Source organism: Andrographis paniculata, unplaced genomic scaffold (assembly GCF_009805555.1).
Source record: "Andrographis paniculata isolate CXL003 unplaced genomic scaffold, ASM980555v1 Contig98END, whole genome shotgun sequence".
NCBI lineage: Eukaryota > Viridiplantae > Streptophyta > Magnoliopsida > Lamiales > Acanthaceae > Andrographis > Andrographis paniculata.
In genome coordinates, this window is record NW_026137637.1 from 2,349,505 (window position 1) to 2,363,403 (window position 13,899).

The following is a 13,899-nucleotide window of genomic DNA, read 5'->3' on the forward strand; positions in this document are numbered from 1 at the left end:
TTATAATTGAAAATTAGTTAATAATGAGATTTGATTTATAATTTGATTTTTATATCTCATTAAAAAAATTCATTTATCACTATTATTAAGAGTGAAAAATATCAATTTGCTCAAATAATACATGAAAAAATATTAAAGTGTCAAAATTATTATATATTGTAATTTTATATGGTATGATACCGTATTAAAGATTTTCAGTACGACAATTGCATATACTTTTAGCATTGTTGGTATAATATATACAAAAATATCAATACAGTTTGATATTTTAGTATTTGATATATCAGTCTATATCAATAATTTAGTATATTTATACTAAAATAATTAATCTTCTAATATATTCTTAAAATTGTAAAATTATTTTTAATTTTTATATTTCAGCGTAAAATATTATATTTTGATACCATACATGTAATTTGATTAGAAATGACTTGATACCGTATTCAGATAATACTGAACTATATTGTATACCACACCATTTTTTTGGTATATTAAAAAAAAAATCGATATCATACAAAAAAAAAAATCGGTATACTGAAATTTGGCATTTTCGGTATTTTTTAGTACGGTATATGTTATTTATGTAATTCAATATTTTTTTCATCTATAAATTCGGTATACCAAATTATTGACACAATATTTCATTACGATAAAATAGCACACAAAATATTTTGGTATGATATATAAAATATGTGTTATAAATTTTGGTATGTAATATCGAACTATATATCCTTACCAACAATCAAATTCGAAAAATTTGATGTTTTGTTTATATTAAAAATTTTAGTATTACGGTTGTTATTTTTGTATTTAAATTATTACAATAATTTTTTTTATCTAATTGCATAATTTAAATCAATATAATACTCCTTCCGTCCCAGAATTAAATATCCATTTGTTTTTTGCACGTAGTTTTAGAAATATTAGTATTATATTGGGATATAATATGAATAAAGTAGAAATGACTAAAATAACCTTATTAGTATGTGTGGTATGAAGATAATGACATTTGTGTAATATATTGTAAGTTGTAAGGGTATTTGTAATGTTAGGTAAATAGTATAATTACTTAAAAAAAAAAAAAAAAAAGATAGTTTGTTATGAGATAATTAAAGTGAAAAAATGAATACTTTGTTATAGGAAGAGAAAGTAATATTATTTTTAAAAATAAAACATTAAATTTAAATAAAATAAAATAAAATAAAAAATATTTTCACTTTTATTTTAATATTTTATTAAATAAAAATAATTAAAATAATATTTTATTATATATATTATATTATATTAACTAATCACATTAATTACCTATATAAATTAAATTTTTTTAAACTCTGCGCCATCTCAAACATAAAGGAGCCAAAAAAGCAAAAGGGTGTGAGCATGCCACGTGGAGGACATATGTCGTCAAGTGCTCCGGCCACCATTCCACCTTTGCCCTCACACTCCACGCTATCTCGTTTCATTATTATTATTATTACTGCCCGTTTCTATCCGTTCCACATTTTATATCACTTTTTTAAAAAAATAATTATTTATTTTAATCTTATTTTAAAATTTTTAATTTATTTTCTTTAATTTTAATTAAACTAATTAATTATCTTAATTTTAATTTATAATTATTTATATTATAAGATAATTATTTTCACTAATATATTATTAATTATCTACTAATTATACCTCTTTTAAAATATCGTGTTTACAATGTAGTAGACACAGTATGTGGGACGGAGAGAGTATTATTATTAAAAAAAATATTTATTTTTTTAGTTACGTATGTAACCCTTTAATATTTTAGTACTGCAGTTAGATAAAATATTAGATTAATCAAATAATTTAAAATTCTAAAAGAATTAATCTTTAGGCGTCGGAATTGTTATCGTGGCACGCCAACGATGGTATGAATTATATGTTGACAACATTTGAAAATCATAAGGAAAAAAAAAAAGAAAAAAACATCGATAAATTGTAAAAACAAAATTAATAAATTCAACAGATCATAAATTTTTTAATTTATATTTTAAATAATTACAAAATACTTTATTTTTTTTTAAATAGTTATGTTGGGACTGGGTCAACTACACTAATATGATATTGTCCGCTTTGGACTGAGTTAACACAAATTTGTTTTTGGATATCCTTAAAAAGTCTCATACTAGTAGAGTTCACTTGGGACTTATAAAGTGTGGAATTTTCTTCACAACTTCCGATGTGGGACTTAGGTTTGCACCCGAACAAATAATTACATAAATTATTTGTCTAAATACAAATATTATTTATATCAAAATTATTTAATATTTATTTCACTTATAAAATATTATATAAATAAATAAAATATATATTTTTCAATATATTACAAAAAGCACATTAATTAAACTGAAATAATTAACTTACTAATACAAATTTTCTTAATAATTGTGCCCAAAAGAAAATAGCATAATTTAAGGGATGGGGAGAGTGTATTTAAATAATTATTTAAATTGATATAAATAAAATTTAATGTGATATTTTTAATATAATATAAAAAATAAAATATTTAATTTAATATAATTTTTCTTGAAAAAAATATATAAAAATAGTAGAGATTTAGTAAAAATTTTATATTTTTTTGAAACAATTTATTTATTATATTAGGTGTTTTATGTTATATATGGTAGATTATATGCATATATTAACATTTCATATATATATATATTATATAATATAAAATCAATGTATTACAAATAGTTGCTATTGTGCTGATTATAATTAATTATACATAGAATATAAACAACAAAACAATATAACTTATGATCATTTTTTTAAAATATTGTCTTATACTCCCTCCATCCAATAACAAAGTATTTATTTTTCTATTTTAGTCCATCCTGAAACAAAATATTAATTTCATTTTTTTAAGTAATTGTACTATTTATCTAACATTACAAATACTCTTACTACTTACAATAGATTACACAAATGTTATTATCTTTTATATCACACAATACTAATAAGGTTATTTTAGTCATTTCTATTTTATTTTTACTGCATTTTAATATAATACTAATATTTCTAAAGCTCGTACAAAAAATAAATTGATACATAATTATGAGAAGAGTATACTTTTATATTGAATGGACTCTTTGTATAATGTTGTTATCCTTATTATTGTAACACCATAGTCATTTACAACCAATGGGTGTGTTTGTTTGGGAGTTTGGATTTTAAGTTGGAATTTGAATAGTAAAAATTTTGAATTTGAATAGTTGTATGATGTGATATAAATAGGTGTTGATGTGATGTTTTGAATTAAATTGATTTTTAGTATAATATAAAAAATTAAAACTAGGTGTTTAATTTGATGTTTTTGGAGAGAAAAAATTGGATGAATAGTGTAAATCTAATCCAATCCCCAAACAAACACAAATGATTCCAGCTGTTTAAATTGGGTTTTACATATTTTTAAAAAAATTTAAATATTACATCAATTTTTTTATTATTCTAAACCTTTATAAATTTTATAAACGTGTTATTTTGTCGGCTTTTAATAAAATAGACTCCATACGTTTCAGTTCAAAATATTAGTTTTATATATTCCCATCGTCTCATTGAAAGGTTATCATTTTTTATTTTCTTCTATCCCAAAATAAGGTTATCATTTCCTAATTTAGTAATTGTACTACCTACCTATTATAATAAATACCCTTTCAACTTACAATATATTATACAAATGTCATTACTTTTATATTACACCATACTAATAGGGGTATTTTTGTCTTTTTTACTACAATCCAATATAATACTAATATTAAAAAATCTACATGCAAAAAGCAAAAGCCACCGTTCCTACAAGACGGAAGAGGGAGTATCACAATCAAAAAGTATTTATACTAAAATACCCTTAATTTTTATACAAAATAAAACATATATCATTACACGTATAGTTATGTTATACATAAAAGTACAATAACAAAAATATCAAAATTATTTGACACACATCTGCTAACTAATAAAATATGAATTTTTTTTTTTTTAATATACTACAAAAATTCAAATAAATACTTTAAAATGAGATTAAAAAAATACTCCCTTCGTTCCAATAGTCTTGTTTACCATTTTTGTCCGTCTCAAAATAATAGTTTTATTTTCATAAATAATCATATCACCATAAAACTACCCATACTGTTTCATTTTTATTACACAATTGCCACTACTTTTTACACTAAAACACTCACAAGGGCAATATTTTTTATTCATACTTTTTATCAACTATCAATATAATATCATATTTCTTAAATCTCGTGTCCAACTCAATTAAGATTATATTTCTAGGACGGATGGAGCAGTATTTTCTCTCACAAATGATCATATTGAATATATTTAAATAAAGATCAAATCAAAACTTAATTTCAAGTCAGCTTCTAATACCTAATGCAATAATTGGTTATTTAAATTTATAGATTAAAATGGAATAAGCCAACCCAAGGGTCTCTCCATCAACCCTTTTCACCAAATACCATTTAGAAAATTGAACAACTCTTCAATATTATTCATTTATTTTCTTCAATAAATTCTAGTAGATCAATAATATTTGGAATGGGTTAAAATTACGTTCACATATTTTTTAATAAAAAATATATATATATATATATATTAATTTTAAATTTAAACAATTAAAGCCTAAATCAGTGGTCCACTTTATTCATCTTATTTTCTCACTCATTATTATATTGCATAATAACAACAATATTGAAGTGAATATAAATATATATATATAATCATTTTATTAAAATAGCAAAACCAATCCCACATAACAAACATTTGACCTAAATTAAGCCAATAAATTAAACCAACCCACATCCCAATTTAAAAATAATAATAACAAAAAGTTTGATTTGTGGTTATTTGGGTTTGGTTTGAAAAAATTTAATTTGAAAATTTTGTATTAAAATAATATTTGATAGAATATTATATGTGAGAAAAATAAAATAAAATTTTAAAAAATATAATTTCAATGGTAAAATTTGAAAAATATTTGATAAAAAACACACATAATTTTTTTTTTAATCTTTTTTTTTTATGTTAGAATAATTATCATATATAAGTAGATACTTTCTCCGTCTTATAAATATATTATTAATTGGGTTGGACACGAGATTTAAAGAATATTAATATTATATTGATAGTTAGTAAAAAATATGGATAAAAGACCTTTTTGTCCTTGTGAGTGTATTAGTGTAAAAAGTAGAGACAATTATGTAATAAAAATGAAAAAGTAGAGATAGTTTTATGGTGATATGGTTATTTATTGAAATAAAACTGTTGTTTTAAGATGGACAAAAATGGTAAATACTATTGTATTATGACGGAGTGAGTATTAAGTATCATATTTTAATTTTGTTTTAAAGTTAAATAGAAAAAAATTAAAATAAATATAAATCGACTAAATTCACTCGATGTTATTATTCTACATTTTTATTTCTAATTAATAGTTAAAATATACTAGTATTTTTCTGCTCGGAATAATTGTCATTATTTTTTTATTTTTTTTGTTATACGTTAAATTTATGTATAATTTATTTATAGAAAATAATTTTACTTATAGTTTTATTATTCATACTTTAATAATTAATAACAAAATTGTCATTATTATTTTTAAATTGCACAATTATGTTTTATTCATTTTTTAGTAAATTCATCACACTACTCTACTTCTCTTTTTATATATAAGATTTTTATAGTACCCATCCGTCCGACTCTTAGTGTTACATTTATATTTTGCGTCATTGTATTTAACATTAAAAATATTTTTATATTTGTATGATTTTTTTGTACAAATGTCCTATTAGTATTATAGGATACTAATGAAAGTATGTTTGTAATTTTTTCTTAATTTGTATTACGTTTTGATGTAATAATTAATATTCAAATATTAACACCCAAAAAATAAATAGAAACCTTAGAGCCGGACGAAAGTAGTATTATTTTTTAAAATTTCTACATCCAATCAAACAGGATAAAGATCATCCTATGGAGAATCATAGATATTGCATTTAAATAGTAGAAAAATTGGAGAGGAAAAAGCTTAAATGCAAATTATTTTCAAACAATTATTAAATATAAATTTTCTCAAATCACTTAAAATATTTTTATTTTTCTATTTTAGCATGCCCATACAAATCTTTTTTTTTCTTTATTTTTATTAAAGTTATATTTCATATAAATATAAAAATACTCATATATTATTGTTACATCGTTACTTTTAAACAAAAAAAATAAGAGTAAAATTATTTTCACATACATTATCTGTATTATACTTAATAAAATATTAATGCCAAAAGTAAAATAAAATATTATTAGTGAACAGATGATGTATTTCATAAAAACATATGAGCTATGCCTATGTTTAATAGAAAATAAATTAAATTAAAAAATTTATTTATGATCCAATTGTGATTGCATAAGATCATTTTTAAACGATTTTATGCAATATTTTTTAAAAAATAAATAATATATTCTCTCCGTCCATTTTCAATGTATCTATTTCGTCATTTTAGTTTGTTAATTTTTAATGTATCTAATGTTTTTAGTAGTTGTACTTCTTAATTTAATTTTTTAAAAATACTCTTACATTTAATATAATATTACAAAAAATATTATAAAAAAATAAAAAGATTTAAGGATAATTTTTTTTCTCATTCTATTGTATTATTATTTATAAAATACCAATATTCTAAAATTTATGTATATAAAAAAAAATTGTTACATTAACAGAGAAATATATTTTTGTATGGTAAAATACTTTTTTAATATATGCTTGACCTATTTATCATTATAGTCCGTTATTGGAGTAAAAATCCACTTGGGTTGTGTTTGTTTGGGGATTTGGATTTTGAGTTGGATTTGAATAGTAAAAATTTTGAATTTGAATAGTAGTATGATGCGAAATAAATATGAGTTGATGTGATGTTTTGAACGTAAAATTGATTTTTAGTATAATATAAAAAATAAAAAATAAGTATTTAATTTGATATTTTTTTGAGAAAAAATTGAATGAATAGTGTATTTGGGGGAAAAATCCCCCGAATAAACACACCAGGTGTTGACAAATCACTAATGTCAGGGCCACATCAGCGTCAACGAACCTATTCAGCAACATATATAGTTAAAATAATTTTAGGTTTGTAGAATTTATTATTGTAAAATATATTTTTCTCTATTCTATTTACATATGTTTTAATTTAATTCTTATATTATTAAATGACGATTTTGATTCTTTTTATTTTTTATTTATGTTAATTTTAATCCCTTCATTTTAAAATGACAATTTCGATTCCTTGCCTATTAATATAACTCAAATTTAGTCTATAATAATAATTATTTTTTAAAAAACTAATAGCTATATTTATTATATTCAATGCCATCTAAATATACTATATTTAAAAAATTGGTTCATAAACATTTACTCCCTCCGTCCCATATAACATGGGTGTATTACTGTAGACACAGGAATTTAGGTAAAATATAATTAGTAAGTAATTAAGAAGTGTATTAGTAAAAATAATTTTTATTTAGTAAAAATAATTATAGATTAAGATTAAGATAAGTAAATAGTTTAATTAAAATTAAGAAAATTATAAAATTTAAAATTTAAAATGCGATTAAAGTGCATAATTATATTTCCAAAAATAGAAAGAACAAGTTATGTGGAACAGACGAAAATAGAAAATAGGGACAAATTATGTGGGACGGAGGGAGTATGTTCTTGTATAATACATATTATCAAAAGATGTATATGCCTCTATCAAATAAGTGAAAAAAATATATATATATGCCATTATATTTAATATAATGTTATTATTTATTTATTTTTTTTAATTCGTTTTCTTACGCCAATAATTTAATTAATGTAAATAATTTGCAACTATGCTATTTAGACGAACGATATTATATAAATTTGGTATTTAAGTTTGTTTTAAGTAACTTGTTTAGAGAAAAATATATGCGTTTAGATATTTTAAAAAATAATATAAATTAATTTAAAAAATAAGAGTTAATTATCCTAAAATCCCTAATTCCTAAATCATTTTTTTATCGGTCCATATTCATATAATTTTTCCATTTAACTCCCTATTTATTCAACATCACTCCATGTTTGTAATTATTATACATTTTTACCCATTTTACCATCTATATAACATTTTAATCATATTTTTATCCACCAAATATAATCCAAAATCCTTAAGTAAATAATATGTAATTATATTATTTATTTATCTATGGAACAAATCTATTTATTTTATATAAATAAATTTTTGGATATAGAATCTATTTACTTGTGGCTCAATAATTTTTGCAGGATTTATTACAATACATTAGTTTTTATAATAGAAAAATATTTTTTCAAATAAAAATTCATTATTTTTTAACTTATTTATTATATTACTCATACTTATATTTAATTGAAATCAATATTTTTTTTTATAAATATTTTATATAATTATAATGTAGTTACGAGTACTTTTGTGTTATATATTTTATTATTATTATTATTATTAGTTCTTATCAATTATTATTTTTGTTGTTGTAATATTTTATTTTATATTTAAATTAATAAAAAGTAGAAATAAATTATAAAACTTACAGTGTAGTTAAAAAAAAAAGAAAAATGAAAAAAAAAATAAATGAGCATACTATAGGGCTTTTAATGAATAGAGAGTGAAAAATGATAAATTTGTAAAAATAGAGAGTAAAAAATATAAAATTAATGTATATGAAGTAAATAAGAATATGAATATAGAATTAGAGAAATATGTGAAAGCTGTCCTTTAAATAATGAATTTGAATGAAAGTTTCAATAATTGTCACATACTAGGTGGATTATAAATAAATTCAATCTTTTTGGGCACAAATTTTTTAATGTAATTTGTATTTGCTTTTTTACTTTTTACTTTAATAGTAAAAAATAAAAAAAAAATATAGTACTATAATATTTAATTAAAAATAAAAGTTATCATATTTGTAAATGACAGACAAAGAAAATTGATACTCTTTACATTCCATTAGAAGTATTAACATTACTGTATCTACGAGAATATAAGTAAATTTTTAATAGTAAATAATTAAGAATCGTACTAGTAAAAATAATTATAAATTAAAATTAAAATGATTAAATAGTTTAATTAAAATTTTAAAAATTATAGATTATGAATTTTAAAATTGATATATTAATGATAAAGAGAGACTAAAAATATATTTTATTAGAATTTATTACTTCATTTATCTCAATTCGTTTGTTTCACTTCAAAGTATTTATATAATATTTTAGAAAAAATAATCACATTCTAATGCTAATTTGTTTTTAACTTCTACTTAAATTACAAACATCCTATTATTTTATACATAAATCAAATGATAAAATGTTAACAACGCTTAGACATTTCCACTGCCAACTGATAAAACAGTAGTCACTTTGTCCTAATACAATAGTCTTGTTTACCATTTTTGTCCGTCCCAAAACAATAGTCTTATTTCCATAAATAATTATATCACCGTAAAACTATCTCTACTTTTTCATTTTTATTACACAATTGCCACTACTTTTTATACTAATACACTCGGGCAAAAAAATCTTTTATCTATTCCTTAGATCTGTATCTAATCCAATTAAGACTATATTTATGGTATGGAGTATTACTCTTTAATTTATTACTACAAATTTGCAAAAGATCTCTTCGATTTGAGTCGAGAGTATTATATTTTAATATTAATATATTTTAAAAATAAATTTAATAATATTTTTATACGGCCCTTCAACTTGAAAAAATTTGAAATGATCCTAAAATTTGACTATGAACCAAAACCAATCGCACACCTTTATAAATATCTATAAAATATTTTCGAACAGCTAACCCAATAAAGACACAAATTTGAATTCAACCACAAAACCAAATCCAAAAAAGTTCCAAACCCACAAACCTTTAATATAAATAAAAATAAAAATAAAAAATTGCAATTTTTTTATTTACTTATAACAATAATAATAATACTAATAAATATTAAAAAATTCTTTTGATGTCTCAAATTCGCCCTGAAACCTTAATAAAAGCCCCACCACACCACTACCACTGTTGTCAACATTCTTCTCGCTCTACCTTTTTCTCTCTCCTTGGGACCCTCTCCTCTTCTCCAGTTCTCCTCCTTCCTGCCTCCGCCATTATTGTACCAGCCAACCATTCCGCAACTCCTCTTTTTGTGCAGAGATGGCCGGCGCTACTGAAGGCGGCGACGCTGGCTTCTGGCTGCCCCCTGAGTTCCTCACAGACGACGATTTCCTCATCGACAAACAGATTTTTAACAGAATCAACTCCGACACTGACTTCGTCTTCCCCACTGAGTTCCCCTACGAGGTAGTGTATTTTTTTTACTTCTTAATTTTGTGCTCTATTTTTTCTTCTGTTTAACTTAATTTAATTTTTTTGCAGAAGCTTGTGGCGGTGCCGGCGGCGCCTCCGCGAGCGGCGCCGTATTTCGGAACGTGCGCCGGTAACGGAAGACCTAACGCCGGCCTCTCGTCTCCGTTAACCGCTCGATACGACGCCGTTGGAGATCTAATCTACCGTAACCGCCCCGCCGTCCGCGAGCGAAATGACCGTTTTGCCCTTCCGCGTTACCATATGCAGGGCTTAGTACATGCAAGTATTCCATTCTCAAAACACTTTGTATCCTGTTTACGCTTCCGAGTTGTACCTTGTGCTTAATAGTTTGTTCGTCGGCAGAATGAGGGCGGCGGAGCGCCGTGGAGTTACAGCCGCCCGAGCAGAGGAATGGTACTTCAGCCCGGGCGGGAGAGAGCGGTTCTATGCGGCGGCGGTGCGGCGGAGGCGAAGAAGGCGTGCGCCGGGACGGGAGTGTTCTTGCCGCGAAGATATAGCCGCGACGGCGAGAAACCTCATTGGGCAGATGCTCGCCGGAAAACAGGTAATTTACAGCTCAGTGCAATTTTTTCCCAAATTTTATTATTATTATTATTATTATTTTTTTAAATTAAAAAATAAAAATGGTTTTTGGATTAATTATTTGAATTATTATTGTGGTTTTTGGATCTGGTTTTGGTTGTGGTGAATTTGGGGCAGTGTTTGCCAAATAAGTGATGGCATTTATTATTACCTTATTTGGGGGTTGTGTCGAAACGCGGGAAGGACTGCTAATCGAAGGTTTTAGAAATTTTGGGCCATTTCTTGTCTTTATTATCGGTCCCTATACTTATTTTATTTGCAATACTGTCGCATCTGACTCTGAGTCCATCCTTACTTTTTACCTCATACGCTGTGGTGTGGACTACCTACACCGGCTTCATCTACACCGTCCATCCATGGAAAAATGTCTCTACGCTTTACCATTTCATTTCATTTTATTTTTATTTTTATTTTGAAATATAGTTATAAGATATGTAGATGTGTTCAATAATTTGTTTAAACTTTTTGGGTGTTATTTTACCTCAAATTTTCCAAATGTTACAATTTGGACGTTAGAGTTTTTGTTAAAATATATATATTTTTTTATTTCATAAAACATCCAATCAAATATAATTTAAATATAAAACTCAAATCAAAATTTTCTTTAACTAAACCTAAAGAAAGAGAGATCCAATTATGAGTTTTGGATTTTTTTAAAAAAATTGAAAATAGTAAAAAATGTGAGATTTTGTAAAAACAAATAAATATTTGATAGGATAATTTTGATTTTTTTTTTATTCTTTATCAATAGTGTCATCCGTTTTAAAAGTTGTGTAACTAGCTAGAATCATAATTTTAAATAAAAATATTAATAGTAATATTTTATTAATAACAATTTTTTCCAACAAATATTGTATTCCCTTTGTCCCAAATACCGTGCAATATTTGTGTTTGGCACGAGAATTTAGGTAGGGAGTATTAAGTATAGTAATTTGAGATAATTTTTATATTAAGTGACGTGATTGGGTAGAAAAATAATTATTTGTTTTTTTATTTGAGTGATGTGATGGGATAAAGTGAAGTGTATATTAATATATGTATATAAATATTATTCATTAGTTTTAAATTTGAAAATGTTGCAGTGAGTTTTAGACAAACAAAAAAGAAAATATTGGGTGTTTGGGACGGAGGGAGTATTAAATATTTGGTTTTTCATTAATTTAGAAATCTTTAAAAACATAAAAATATTTTTTAAAGATTTTTGTTCAAATGGAATTTATAGAATTTATATGATATGTTTACTCATTTTTTTTTCTTGAATGATTTTAGCACGTGTAGTATTTATGAAAATCCTGGTAAGACCTGGAAGTGTCGGGGTTTAAACCTATGATCTTGCTGTAACGAGTCCATCCCCACACTACCAGACCATTCTTTACGGGGCTTAAATTTGAACCTTTTGAAATAGTAAATAGTTGTCAAAGGTGTTCATGTGTTGGGGTTTGAATTTTGCGTTTGAGGGAAAAATTATACTTTCTCTGTCCCAGAACTATACTCGCAGTTGTATTGGACATGGGATCTAAAGAATATTGATATTATATTGGTAGTTGCTAAAAAATATGAGTAAAAGATTTTTTTTGCCTTTGTGAATATACGAGTGTAAAAAGTAGTGGTAATTGTGTAATAATAATAAAACAATATAGGCACTTTTACGGTGATATGGTTATTTATAAAAATAAGACTATTATATTGGAACGGACGAAAATGGTAAACTAAGACTATTGTATTGGGACGGAGGGAGCATTGACTAGTAGAAATTTTATAAAATATTTCAAAATAACACATCCTTAATGTATTTGTCCGCAGGTTGTTCCCCTGTTGTGTTCCCGTCTCCGAGCAGTGCTGGCAGCACCGATGTTTTTTCGTGGCCACAGCCGAGCCACTGCATTTTCGCTCAAGATTACGGTATCAATACCATACCATCCATCGATCCATCCCCTAACTTGAGAATGCTGTCTGTAATAAAATGCAATGAGCTTACATTCCGCGGATTATGCAGATAATTGGATGGCAATGCGCAAACACGCCGCATTGCTTCAGCAACAGCGGCAGGCGGCAATCGCAAGTTCAGCAGCGGTGGCGCGTGTCCCGCACGAATGGACTTATTAGGAAGGAGGGAGGCTCAGAATAAATTTATATATATATGGATAAATGACTATAATGTTAGAAAATGTTGTTATTACAGGCAGCAGCAGCAGCAGCGTAAAGGTGAAAAGGATTTATTACTTTGGTTTGGTTCTAGTGTGCAGATGTAGGAAAAATATAAATATATTGTATTGATAATATAAAAAATAATATTTTATGTTGAAATAGTTAATGTTTTATGAATGAATAATATTTTTCTTCAGTTCCATAAGTAAATATCTGATTTAGAAATATTAGTATTATATTGAGTTATAGTAAGAACAGAGTAGAAATGACTAAAATAATTTTATTAGTATTTGTGATATATGGTACAGATAAACGAGGTCAGGGAAATGAAAATGGCTTCATTTTTTTTGTTTGTTTGAGTCAAAAATAGAACTTAAGAAATAAATTATTTTTATTTTTCTATTTTTATTTCTCTCTCAAATACGGGAAAATAGGGAAAAATGATGTTGTAGTATATTTTTTTTAATTTTTTTTTTTATCTTTTTTGTATTATTTAATTTTTATATATATTATTTTAAGTTTATAAAAATCAAATTTGATTTATTGTTAAAGTATTTAATTTTTACGATCTTTTTAAGAAATTGTATTAAATATAATCTTAAAAAATATCGTATATAATTTATAATATTTTTTTTAAAAAAGTCACCAAAAATATTTTTTATAAATTCTCATTTGTTAAAATTTTTTTTATTCGGTTAATCATTTATTCTTGTTTGATTTATTCATATAGTTGTTTTTTTTTTTTTTTTTTTTTTTA

At 24.3% G+C, this 13,899-nt stretch overlaps 1 protein-coding gene across 2 annotated transcripts; it reads left to right on the forward strand.

Moving 5' to 3' along the window:
- Positions 1–10,103: 10,103 nt before the first annotated feature.
- On the forward strand, positions 10,104–13,335 carry LOC127243891 (uncharacterized). Of its 2 annotated transcripts, none has more exons than XM_051264115.1 (5): positions 10,104–10,385; positions 10,464–10,670; positions 10,755–10,956; positions 12,798–12,896; positions 12,991–13,335. In XM_051264115.1, the coding sequence occupies exons 1-5, from the start codon at positions 10,239–10,241 to the stop codon at positions 13,098–13,100; spliced, it is 765 nt and encodes a 254-aa protein (XP_051120072.1). In that variant the 5' UTR covers positions 10,104–10,238; the 3' UTR covers positions 13,101–13,335. The 2 variants fall into 2 exon arrangements, with proteins under 2 accessions (XP_051120072.1, XP_051120071.1); XM_051264114.1 differs by having other exon boundaries at positions 10,106–10,385; positions 10,461–10,670; positions 12,991–13,332.
- The last annotated feature ends 564 nt before the right edge of the window (positions 13,336–13,899 follow it).